At 37.8% G+C, this 13,903-nt stretch overlaps 1 protein-coding gene across 11 annotated transcripts in view; it reads right to left on the reverse strand.

Moving 5' to 3' along the window:
* Positions 1-13,903, reverse strand: part of LOC131237412 (DExH-box ATP-dependent RNA helicase DExH7, chloroplastic) — a 186,558-nt gene that overhangs the window by 14,145 nt on the left and 158,510 nt on the right. For all 11 annotated transcript variants that reach the window (XR_009167227.1, XR_009167230.1, XR_009167226.1 and 8 more), the window contains one exon: positions 12,131-12,223. Coding sequence is in view for 6 of the 11 variants with exons in the window: in XM_058235151.1 (XP_058091134.1) it covers positions 12,131-12,223 (93 nt within the window). In the remaining 5 variants the exon portion in view is untranslated. The remainder of the gene's footprint in view (positions 1-12,130; positions 12,224-13,903) is intronic.

A 13,903-nucleotide genomic window follows, 5' to 3' on the forward strand; every position in this document is an offset into this window, starting at 1 on the left:
AAATTTTATTTCATACCATCATTTACGCCCTTCACCCTATTGCCATACTTTAGCCCTACCAAAGGTTGTCCCTAAATCCTACCACAATGCATTGGCACATCGGAGTTTTGAAGAAAGCCATGGAAGAAAAGACATCTACTATGCATCATATTGGGATGTGGACCCTAGTTCCATCGCCTCTTAGTAAACATATAGTTGGTTGTTGGTGGTTGGCGGGTATACATTGTTAAATACCTAGAAGATGGATCAATTAAATGCTTAAAAGAGAGGTTGGTAGCAAAGGGATATACAAAAACTACCGATCTAAACTATGAAGAGACTTTTTCACCAGTAGCGAAGCTAAATTCTATGCGAGTGTTGATTTTTGTGGTAGTAAATAGGTCATGGCTTCTATATCAACTCAATGTCAAAAATGCATTTCCTAATGGTGATCTGATAGATGAAGTTTACATTGAGCAACCTCCTAGGTTTGTTGCTCAGGGGGGAGAAAGGAAAATCTGCAAGCTTTGAAAGGCTATTGATGAGGACATCCGCACACCATCTGTCCAAGTGTATGTGAGGAGAGCACCAGTATCTTTAATGGGCAGACGAACCATACATGGAGCACACTAGGCCCAGATCATCATGAGCTACATCTCGAGGAGTATTAGGCCATTGATCTTCATTGATACATCGCTTCGACCGTTAGATTGCAATCGAGGACCATTATCACCATTGGATCGAGATCCAACCACCCGTGGGGCCCAATGGACAATATATAGACCATTTGATGGCATAGATCTGTTTTAGGGTTTATTTTACATTATAGATCATTTATGAGCTTTATGTTACATTTTTATTTTTTTTAGGGAGTGATTTGGTACAATGACATTAAGTAAAGGGCATTATTGTAAATTTCCATTGTTTGAGAAAATTAAAAGGAACGGGGGGTTAAACCTCTCTAATGCTTTTGTTTGATACAAAAAAGCCTCAAGTTCTCTCTCCTTGTTCATGATATTTGAAGATGGCATCCAAGTGATTTGGATATAGGTTTGGTGCAAAGCCATTCCTCTTCAACGGAGGTGCGAAGCTTCCTTTTCTCTTCCCATCTTCTCTTTTCCCATTGCCCAAAAGGTAATCTTCTCAAACTTTCATCTCTTTCTTCTTCCCTTTGACCTATACCCATCCGAAACCGTTTTTATCTTCTTCCTTTCATCATCCACGTTTACCTAACCAAACTCAAACCCTTTAAATCATCAAACCCTAGCTAAAACCCTCAACACGTGTGGCCATCCTAGCTGGCTGTATGGTCAGCCCTACACCCCTCCTTGTTCCACTTTGTTTCCTCATCAAAACCCTCTTGAATCCCTAACCCTAATCTAAAACCTAGAACCCCAAATTTCCCAAATCCCCTAAAGCATATGTCCATAATTACCCTAATTGCCCTAAAACCCCAAATATCTAACCCACCAATCCTACAATTCCCATCAATTAGGACTTGAAAAACCCAAATCCTTAACCAATCGATCAAATTAAGCCCTAATATCAGTTTTCCCTAAATCCCATGAACCCTAGATTAACCTAAACCCTAACTGAGCAAACCCTAGGTAGTATTAGTTTCCCCTTTGAATTTAAAATTAGTTCATATGCTAATTGGATGTTTCTACATCCACAAGATCCTATCAATTAGTTAGTTATTACTTATGTGGCTTGAACTTCTCATAGTTAAATGCAATGTTTGAAATATCGGTATCGCATTACATATCACACCCTTGGGATACGGATATGTATCGGTTATCGCATGGGATATATCGGTTGTATCACGTGTATCGCTGCTATTGGAAACGTGGGAAAACATTAAGAAATTGGTCAAATTTTTCAATGAAACTTCAGTGATTGTTAAAAAAGACATCAATACACTTATAAATGAAAACATTACAAAAAACAAGTGCACATAATAGTTTTTCTTTGTATGGGGTCCTAATCTATACATTGTCTAACTGAATTGATTTAAGTATATTCAAAGCCTATTCATATAATTTATAAATGTAAGAACATGTGTGGAAACACAAGCAATACATTTAAAAGCAAAAGAAGAATCACTAGATCAGGTCACATACATGTTTGATTTAATGTTTGGACACAAAGACTGCAACCGATTTGCGAGAAAGAGGGAAATTTTGATTTTTAAAAAAAAAAAAAAAATCCGAAACTCGGCCCATCTCCTCCAAATCTAGAAATCAAAGCTCTCAATCCATGATTTTTCATGCAATTTGACACCGATTTAACATGATTTACAGAAAAAAGGATCGAAAATGCTCACCGAATCGAACATGTGGGACCTATCCCATTACTTGTGCATTTTGTATCGCACAGGTGGGATACATCGTGGGTTATATCAGCCGATATCGTTGATACTTAAAACACTGGTTAAATGCTCAATTCTTGATATATGTGATGATTTAGCGTAGTTTGTGAATTGTAATTATTTAGATTAAATCATTGATTAATGTCACTTGTTTATTTAGTCAAGTGCATGCGTCCTGCATCAAATTTGGTATCGGAGACATAGGTTTAGCATAGGCTATTTAGCATGGGCTAATTGAATATTTCTACATCCATAAGATCCTATCAATAAGTGTTCAATGGTCATGCATTGCGTAGTTATTATATGTCGCTTGAACTTCGCATAGTTAAATGCTCAATTCGTTATATATGTGATGATCTAGCATAGTTTGTGAATTTTAATTATTTACATTAAATCATTGATTAATCTCACTTGTTTATTTAGTCACGTGCATGCGTCCGTGTGGTGATTGATTTCGGTTTTTATCACTACAAAGTAGATCATTTTGTCTTTATAAAGAATAACTTACGAGGAATGGTGGCATTGATTAATGTGTTGATGACATCATTATTACTGGTAATAATGAAGTTCACATATAAGAAGTCAAGAGCATATCCAAGAGTAGTTTCAAATGAAAGATCTTGGGTTGCTGAGATGCTTTTTCGGATTAAGGTGGTTGAATCTGTCATGGGATCAATTGATCTCAAAAGAAGTATGCTATGGACGTATTGGGAGAGACCAAACTAGTGGAGTGCAAACCTTATGATACTCCAATGGACCTAAATAGGAAACTGACAAGATGATGATGGAGAGTTTTTTGAAGATCCTGAGAGGTACATGAGACTTGTTAGAAAACTTATTTATTTGACTATTACTCAGACAGACATCTCTTATGTGGTCAAAGTGGTTAGAAGGTTTATGCATAGACAATAAGTTTAGCACTAAGATGCAATTCGACATATTCTACACCATATAAAGAGAGCTCTAGGATATGGACTCATTTGTAGATCTCACGCACATCTCTGGGTTGAATTTTACGCAGATATTGATTGGGCCAGATTAGTGGTAAAGAAAATCTACCTCAGGATATTGCACGTTTATTGGAGGGAACTTGGTGACTTGGAGAGGCAAGAAACAAACACTTGTTGCAAGGTCAAGCATTAAGGCAGAATATAGAGCTATGGTTCATGTTGTCAGTGAGCTCTTGATGGGGACATCATGCGCACACGCACACCCCCCTATGCACGTACACAAGGAGGGCCCCACCATCAATCTGGATCGATGACGACGTCCAAGGAGGGCCTCCTAGTTAGATGGCTGTGTTTTGGTTCATTGGAGTGGACCTGATAGTCATGTAAAGCCCACCATGGGTTCTCATGATCGTGGACCACTATTCTAATTAGTCTAGTACTTTGAGTTTTACCTGTTATTGTTATAGAAATATCATGGACAGTTTAGATTGTTTTGATTGGTTGTTATTTTTGATTACTTCGTCTCCAAGTAATATGTTGCGCACATGACGCGAGTTTTGGGGTATAGGGTTTTATTATAAATAGGCACCTCTTGTAGTCTTTTTATTCATTGAAGATTAATAAAATTTCTGCGTTTTTTCTGCTCCTCTAAATTTCTGAGTTGTGGAGATTCAATTGGGTGTGAAACCTTCCCTTCCTCGAAGGGCTGATTACCGTGGTGCGAAGCCACACCTATCCCGATTCGCCCCCACCTTCTACCATCCATATTTCTTTTTTCCTACGATCATCCCATCTGCAAATCCATCAATATTTGCAAATGTTTCCCATTTACAGCAGATTTCTGGAATCTTGCCATACAGGAGGGCTAGAACTTCGGCGGAGCACCACGCACCGACCGTATATCGGATTGACCAGAAAATCGGAGGTTTTGAAGCCCACCCCTGGCCGACCAGACCCAAGAAGTCGCCTTCCGGGTTCGTAGCGTGCGTCAAGTCTGGCCCGCTGTCCGCACGCGTGGACTGTCGTCAAGTCCAGTTTTTTCCTTCTTTCATTCCTCTCTTGCTTACTTTTCATAACTCAACCCTAGATTGCATTAATTCCAATTTATTTGCACCTTTTTCCTAACCCTAGGGTTCTTCGAATTGAAACCTGTGAATCCCTTGGATTGGGGACATTTCTATGCATGTGTGGATGAATTTACTACCCTTTGAGTATTGTTTGGTCCATAATTTTTATTGATCCAGCCCTAACATGTGTAGGCCTGGACCCACATAGATTCCCCTTGATTGAATGCTTGAACTTTTGTGTGGGATATGGAATTTTGTGTAATTGCTTCTGAACTAACATGATCTAAAGCCTGAAAATCTTGCACATCATATTTGAATTTCATGTCTTACATCAGCTCTTGTGGATCAAGTCTCTTCAATAATAATTACACATATTTAGTGGGGAAACAATAACTTTCTATCATAACAATGAAGCAACAAAACAGCTAGTAATCCAATTTTTCATAAAAGAAGAAGGCATATTAAGGTAGATTGTCATTTTATTCGGGAGAAGATAGCAACCGAGGAAGTTGTTGTTGAATATGCGAACTGCAAAGAGCAGTTGACAAACATCTTCACCAAACCACTACCATTCTCACACAGTTTAGTTATTAGTCACACGATGAGCATGTTGGACACTTATGAGCCAACTTAAGGAGGAGTGTTGAAAAACAAGTAGGCTTGGCCCATTGGGCCTTATTTTCTAATAATAAAAAAGGGGTTAGGGACATCAAACCCTAGACCTAATCTCTCTTTCCTCGAACGTCTCTCTTAACTTCAGTTCTCCTCATCTCTCTTTATCTTCCTTCTTCCTCATGTTCTCCAATGTTGTCTCCATTGGTAACATTAAACCCATTGGATTTCTTCAGCAACAATGATAGAATTTGATTCTCTAATCGCATTAACGATGATGACGAAAATGATGACAATGCTATGAAGATAAAATGAATTTGAGACGAGGAATGCAAGCTCGTGTGCACTCTTATGGAGGAGCACGATTTTCAAAATAGGTTATTATGGGGCATTGATGAAGAGCATGTCAGACGGCAAAAGCATAAGTAGTTGCCAAGGGGCCCTAATTGCTCCTAGTAGAGACAAGGTGGGTCTTATGGATCCATATTCAGTCAAGATGTAAGTGTGATGCATCCAACGACGCATTTAGCTAGAATTAAGAAGTTAATGAGGTAGTGGGGTGATGCATTTCGAGGTGGTTCCATTTTAATTATATTCCTCCAAATGTGGCTGCTTTTTATATCATCAACTCATTATTGATGTCACGACTAACACAGACCCAAGAGGTAACGGCTCAATGTCATATGAAATTGGCAAAAAACATGTAAATGTCTCGATGAATGACTTGAAACTTACATAAGTACTTACTGATAGATTTAGTAAAATATGGAGCATGCGTGTGTCAAACAACCAGTTTCTCTAGAAGCTCGAGTCGTCAGAGGATGGCATATCAATGTATATCAAGGGAACTTAACACTCTAACACTCCTCCACACGTGTGGGGTGGAACTCAGCACGGGAACATACTGACGAGGGCGGAGGGACATTCACACCATAAAAAGGCCGGGCTTGATATCCCGGTCCCTGGGCCGGACCTAATTTTCCTAAACCCTGTGGGAGAATAATATATTACCGAGGCATATTTGCTGCTCTCGGGATTCGAACATAGGACCTTCCTCTTTGATACCATGTCAAACAACTAGTTTCTCTAAAAGCTCGAGCCATTAGAGGATCATGTATCAATGTATATCAAGGGACCTTAACACTAACCATGTGATGGGTGGACCAAACCACAAAGAAATCAAGAATTAATTGTTTGGCATACTCGATGCAAGGATTTGGAAGTTGTTGCATTTGGTCATCCTAAAGATGTCAACTATATATTTGAGCTCCTCAATGAGATTATGGATGAGATAGGTGAGCAACTGGTATACTGCTTGTCATGGGTAATGCAGTTAGTTTCAGGGCAATTGGCAAAATGTTGATGGAAAAGAGGAAACACCTCTTTTGAACTCCTAGCCTAGTACACTACATTGACCTTTTGATTGAGGCATTGGAAAGATGCATGGGGTCCAAGAGATTGTTGAGACAATAAAGATGATCACCTACTTCATCTACAATCATAATTGGTTGGTAACTGCTTGAGGCATTGGAAAGATGAATGAGGTCCAAGGGATTTTTGAGACAATAAAGATGATCACCAGCTTCATCTACAATCATAATAGGTTGGTAACCTTGAGTCATACCAAAAATCAGGAGTTGCTTCAACCGCATCACCAAATTCATGACAAACTTCATCTTCCTTGGAAAGCAGATGCATACAATCGACCCTTCTACAAAAGTTCACTTCTAAAGAGTGGCTCAATTTGAAGTTAGCAAGGGCAAAAGGTGTGGGTAGCAAGCAGCCACAGTAATAGAATAGATGGTTTATGGACAAAAGTCATGGAGATGTTATATTGATTGAACCCCTATTCAAAGTGCTAAGGTTGGTAAATGGGTATCTCAAATCAATAGTGGGGTACATGCATGACGCAATGGATCGTGCAAAGCTCGAAATGATAGTAAACAATATATGTGTGTGTGTGTGGGGAGGGGGTGTTTGTGTGTGGGAATGGTACTATGAGGTCAACCTCTTGGGAACTTCCCATCAGGTTAAGCTGTGTGGGCCCCATCATGATGTGTGTTGAATATCTACCCCATCAGTTAGATGCACCATTCCATGGTGGTCCACAGGCTTAAAAATCAAGTCAATCCATGACTTGAGTGGGCCACACCACATACAATTGTTGAGAGGGGTTACCCTCCCATTAAAACATTCATAATCATTTATTGGTCCCACTTGGATGAGGGGTTGGACAAAGTTTCAGCTGCATCCAAAGCGCAAGTGGGCCCCACCAAGTGCTTACATATGTTTTAGGAATGTCTGCACATGGTTTAAGATGGTATGGCCCACCTAAGTTCCATATACGGCTAATTTTTGGGATATCCCAAAACCTAAAGGGGACCCATCAAATGCACAATGTTGATGTTCGACACACATCACGGTATATATATATGTATATATATATATATATATATATAGAGAGAGAGAGAGAGAGGAATGCTCACCTACGCACCTTTGCACACGTGTCATGGGCACAGAATCTGAACCGTCCACGTGATACGGCACCCTTGAAACCTCACAAACCCAACTTTCAGCCCGATACATGACTCTGGTGGGCCATGGCAAAACGAAACAGTTTCCTCCCTTGATTTGCATCTCTCTTTGCTATGGCCCACTAGAGTTTTGGATCAGGCTGGAAATTGGGCTTGTAAGGTTTCAAGGGGTGCCACATCACGTGGACCGTTCAGATTTTGTGCCCATGGCATGTGTGCAAAGGTGCGCAGGTGAGCATTCCTCTCTCTCTCTCTCTCTCTCTCTCTCTCTCTCTCTCTCTCTCTCTCTCTATATATATATATATATATATATGTGTGTGTGTGTGTGTGTGTGTGTGTGTGTGTGTAGACTATGTTGATTTATGCATGGACAAATATATATAAATATATATATATATATATATATATATATATATATATATATATATATATATATATATATATATATATATATATTTTGGTTGTGCTCTAATGTATTTTTTTTATTCAATAAGACCATTTTGGCAGCGTACTTCGAAATCGTGCTTGTTACTACGAAATGAACTTCTCAACCCATATAGAAGTGTTGAGAGGCCTTCACAATGTGATTTGCAGATTAAAACAGAACCTCGGTGCACAGGCTATGGCCACAAATCAGGTATATATCAGCATCATGTTTGTAAAATAAAAAGAACACCCATATATATAGTTATATAGAGTATGTACATAATGCCACCTTAATCTTTAGTGACACGATTCATAGATTCAATAAGAATCTTTTTAACAGTAGTTTAAACTTAAGTGTTAACCTTCTTTTTTTCTTTTTCTTTTTTTAATTTAATAAGAATCTTTTTTCAGCCGACTAATAGGGTGAACTATGGAGTAGATACTCTTTGAGTCAAAAAGATTGTCATGAGGATCTTGAGTTAGACTTCCTCTTCCTCAGGTTGTGAGAGAAACTGGAGCATGTTCGCTCCCATACACACAAAGCAAAGAAAGTAGCTGAGGTCTGTAAAGCTTGAGAAGTCAGCATATGCATAATAAAATCTCATATTATGGATAAAAATAGAACAAAAGACAAGTTTTATGATCCAATTAAATTTGGGTTATATGCTTCATCATGTGAATACCTCGCTAAGAGGAAACAACCTATAGTGTCCAATCTTAAGTATAGTCGTGAAGCAGCAATAGATACTGGTGTAAGAGTAGGAAGGTTCTGTTTCAAAATGCAAATAAATAAGAATAGGTAGGAAATGGGAGTGGAAGTGAGAGTCTGAAGCACGATTCAAAGTGGCAGGGGCACCTAGTTAGAAGTAGTGTTTTCAGTATCTTGTGATATCATTGATATATTCCACGATATATCTCTAAGTGCGATATCAAAGAGATAAAAGGAAACAGTCGTTGTTTTGTCTAGAAAATCATCAAAATTTCACAAAAAGCTATCTTCTTTTTTTTTTTTGTTTGTTTGCAAAAAAGCAAAACAAAAAACGTTTTCCAAGTTCAATGTGAGGTGATTTCAAATAGTCCACTCTAGTTTGTTAAAAGAAAATCTTTGAATTTTTTTTCCAAAATCGCAATCAAAAGCTTCTTAGGACCGGATTCTGAAATGTTATTTTTTTAGTATCGATTCGGTTTTTTTTTTTTTTCATTATTAGATGTTGTAAATAGTGTCACATGGTAAGAACCATGATTCTTTATGTTTTGCATGAAAAATTATGGATTTTGAGCTTCAATTTTAAGATTTGGGGAAGCTCGGCCAAGTTGCCGAAAATAAGCGTAAAACGGAAATTTCAGCCTTTTTTCTTCCAAATCGGTTGCAATCTTAGTGTCCAAACATGAAACTAAACATGTATTTAATATAACCTGATCTACACATTCTTGACAATTTGGGGATTTTTAGAAAAAAAAAACTATTTCAAAAATGTTAGAGTATTTTTCTCGAAATCCACAAGTATATTTCTAGTTTTCTACTTTTGAATGTAATGCTTGTGTTTCTAATTCTATACATGTGTCTTCTTACATTTATAAATCTTATGAAATGACTTTCAATATAGTTGCATCAGTTCAGTCAGACAACACATAGATTAGGACCCTATGGAAAGGAAACCTATTATATGCACTTGTTTTTTGTGATTTTTTTTTTAAAATTTTTCTTTTTTTTAATTTCTAAGTGTGTATTAGTCCTTTTTAACAATCCTTGAAGATTAGGACCCTATACAAAGGAAACCTATCATATGCACTTGTTTTTTGTGATTTTTTTATTTCTAAGTGTGTATTAGTCTTTTTTAACATTCCTAAAGTTTCGTGGAAAAATTCAACCAATTTCCCAATGTATCCCCATGTTTTCCAACAAAAATAACAAATTATATGATACAAGCAATAAATCATGTGTGATAACCAATATGAATTCATATCCCAAGGTTGTGATACATTACACAATAATGATACAGAAAAAATTGGTTGGAAGGATCCTGTAACTAACAGTGTAGGTTTTTTGAAGAATAAAAACTTAAATATGGATGACATAGATATACCAATTGTTGCAACAAGACAATGATGGCATAAGAATTGAGAATGGTCAAGTGTCGCAACTTGTACTTAAGAATCCTAGCCATAGTCAATCAATGATGGTGAAAACAATGAAGGGCATAGCCCTAATAGCAGTACTGGTGCTACTCCTGATTTTGGTGACAATAGCAATGATGTCCCGTCTGGTGGTGATAATGTTGATGGCAAGAGCTCAGGAGATGCATGTGGTAGTGGAGGTGGCATCCACATATATGATACTGAACAGGTGACCATTGTGACTGGAGACTTCACAAGGATGTTGGATACCCTCCTAGCCCACCAGGTATTGGTTGTTGTAATGCACCAACAAGACCGAGTCCGCCGATCAAGCAAATGTCATATCCTACTTCCGGACAAGGGTATGGATGATCCTATGCCTATGGGCCTTATGGATATGGAGGATACCCCGAGATTGATGATGTCAATAAATAACAATATGGACCAAGCAAAGATATGGAAATGCTCCTTGCACCAAAGTAGCTAGTCCAACAAATGGGCCAATATGGATGGAGAACCCACTAAGCATTAGCAGTCGGAGCACAATCTCAGTCTCAATCCCCAAGTGAGGCATTGACTCTATTGATATGATCTTCAAGTATGGACAGGGACTACGTATCCTTACCCATATCTTAGAGATGAGATGGAGATAGAGATAGGTTTCAGCATGCACACAACTCCCTTTTTGTATTCATTGACACCATATACATTTTGTCTTGCTCCCAATTCCATGTGTTTGCTGGTTAATTTATTAATAAATCACTTCAGTTCCATGTTTAAATTTATCGATTACTTCATACGAGTATGGTGAATGCATCTAAAGATATTTCGATGTGTTAGATTTGTCTAAATATAGGTTTTTAATTTTTCCTGTATCTTGATTTATTTTTTTTTTCAATATTTCCATTTTTTCCCTCTTTTTTTTTTCCTAATTTTATGATACAAAACAAGTCGCACTTTGAAGACAACACCCCGAACGATGTTAGGAGAGGGATCCCAGGAAGATATAGGGAATATTAAAGACATGTATGGGTGTGTTGATACATGAGTGAGAATGACTAGATGTTAGACAAATGCATTCCTAGTGGTGGCAGGTCGCTGTCAGGGGGTTCATTAAGCCTTTAACTTATCACACTCGCAATAAATGAATTAACTAGCAGTAACTAGAATGCAACTTTAGTTAGATAGAAATAGTCAAAGGTGCAAGGCTTTAGTAAGACTTGATGGGTAGGAGATTCCTTTCACTATTTTTTTTTATTATTATTATTATTATTATTATTATTATTATTATTTTTTGGGGGTATCTGCGCAATATTGTGGAATAAGCTTGTTCAGATATCATTTGTTGCTCGGGACCCACTGTGGTGTGTGTATGGCATGGAATCAACCAGTCGATTTGCACATGCTCCTACTTGAAAAATGAAGCAATTTTTTAGGCTATATATATATATATAATATTTCCCTATTTTTAATTAAAAAACAAAAGTATCGTGTAGCTTACGCTACACACAACGTAGCCTACACTATATGCAATAGACGGTTGAACACTATGCAATATGCTATTTCAAACACTGGTTTATACTCCCCCAAAAAAAAAAAACCCACCTACTACACTTACAGATCAAATGAAAATGGAAAAAAAACAAAAAAAAAAAAAAACCAAAAAACAAAAAAAAAACAAAAGGAAATATTCTGAATTCAAAGAACAAATTCCCAACAATCTTAGGAAAGAAATGTCCAATCAATAATACAGTAGCTGTTAGCACAGGCATGGTACCAGGCAGGTTCTTCTAAGTTGAATAAGTGGTGTCATTTATATCCAATTTACACTTCGCATACATGTAGAACAGTCTAGCCAATCTGAATGTTCAATTTATAGGGTCCATTATGCATGAATCATGTCAGGAAATTACACACGTATATGTGACTGTACCGGGTTGGCTTTAAGAGTGCAGTTTCACCAATATCCAATGTGCGTTTGTACACGCATGCATGTGAAAATTGTATATTTGCATATCATAAATGTTTATTCATTTATATAATATTTTTGCCAAAAAACATTCATGGGAGTTTTACCTTAACAACCGAAGAATGGTGAGAATACTTATTGAATGGCTGAGACATATCAGCAAACCAGCTGTCCAGTTTGTCTTTCATTTTACCATCAGTCTGCTTCATAGAAGCATGCATCATTAAAACCACAAAACCAAATCCAGAAATAGCTCAATAACTTTAGAGTGATTTGTATGACTACGAGACTTATTAACTACAGATCACAGCTACATGAAAAAAATGGTTACCAAGTCAGAACAAACTAATTATTGAACGAATTACTGATTTTATGGCATATGAATTTTACAATCTGAAAAACAAGTGTAACACTAAAAGCTCAAACAACAAGAAATGCTCACTAGAATCCTATCTCATTACATATTATTTTTCATTTTTGACAAATCCTTTCTCAGAATATTGACAAAAGAAATCATTAGCCATCTCATACATCAAAAAACGCAAACAATACAATGGATGACAATTTGTTCTGGGCATAGCCTATGCACATTCTCTATCCAACTAAGAAGCATCTCTTGAGGAATCTTGCCTAGACTTCTGTCTATGGCTACAATTGCCAGTGTTAAGCACACTGTATAAGAAGTACAATGACATGTCTTCTATAAGAAAAATATGGTTAAGAGTAAGTGATTGGTACCAGTCACTTGTTACATACTAAGGCATGTTTGGACTCAAGGACCAAGGTGTTCAATAACAGTTAGGTAATGGCCATTACGTAATAATAACAGTCCGTACCAAATGTAGGACAATTAACCACTTGCTCTAAAAGCACGAACGGATAGAGAGTGGCGAATCAATCCCTTTATCTCATAGCTCAGGCCCCACATCGCATAGGTTAGGACCTCGGCCGAACCCCCTCGTGGGCCCCACTTCACATGGGTTTTCGTTTCACACAGGCCACCTACCCTGAGTGTGTCCCCGCATCCCACAGGCCACCCCACTTGAGCCAGGTATGAAAATGCCCCTACATTAAACGCCCCCCGTGAGGAGTCTCGAACACGAGACCTCCCGCTCTGATACCATTTTGATGTACGACAATTAACCAATTGCTCTAAAAGCTTGAACTGATAGAGAGTGGCGAATCGATCCCTTTATCTCATAGCCCAGGCTCCACATCGCATGGGTTAGGACCTCAGCCGAAGCCCCTCGTGGGCCCCACTTCACATGGGCCACCCACCCCGAGTGTGTCCCCGCATCCCATATGCTACCCCGCTCAAGCCTGGTGTGAAAATGCCACTACATTAATACCATTACACGATATGGGGCTGAAACACCCATTATAAACATTTTGGACCATAACGGCCATTGAGAGGGTGCAACGGTCCAATGTAAATGGGCATATAAAAACAGTCGCTTTTTTTTTCCCCACTTTTTTCCTCCAGTTTTTGTGATTTTTGTTCATAGGTGTTTCTAAGCTAATTTTGACTAGCCTTATGCAATCTTTCGAGTAGCCATTTCCAAGAATTGAAGCTCCGGGGGCCAAACTTTTGAAATTTCGAAAAATAGGTTTTTTATATATATATATATATATATATATATATAATCTACAAATTTAATTTTAATTTTTCTTAAAATTTCTTAGGGGAAATGATGTCAAATGCTTAGGATATACATTAATGAGATAAGTGCCATAAATTGCATGAATTTGGGGCCGATTTGGGGGCATTCGAGTGGTCCCCCAAATTGGTGACACTATTCATCCGAATTTAATTTCAATTTCATGCATTAACATCTATGGTTGGATGTGGTAAAATGGTTACGTAACTCATGCCTCAGTGG

The sequence above is a fragment of the Magnolia sinica genome, chromosome 2, assembly GCF_029962835.1.
Source record: "Magnolia sinica isolate HGM2019 chromosome 2, MsV1, whole genome shotgun sequence".
NCBI lineage: Eukaryota > Viridiplantae > Streptophyta > Magnoliopsida > Magnoliales > Magnoliaceae > Magnolia > Magnolia sinica.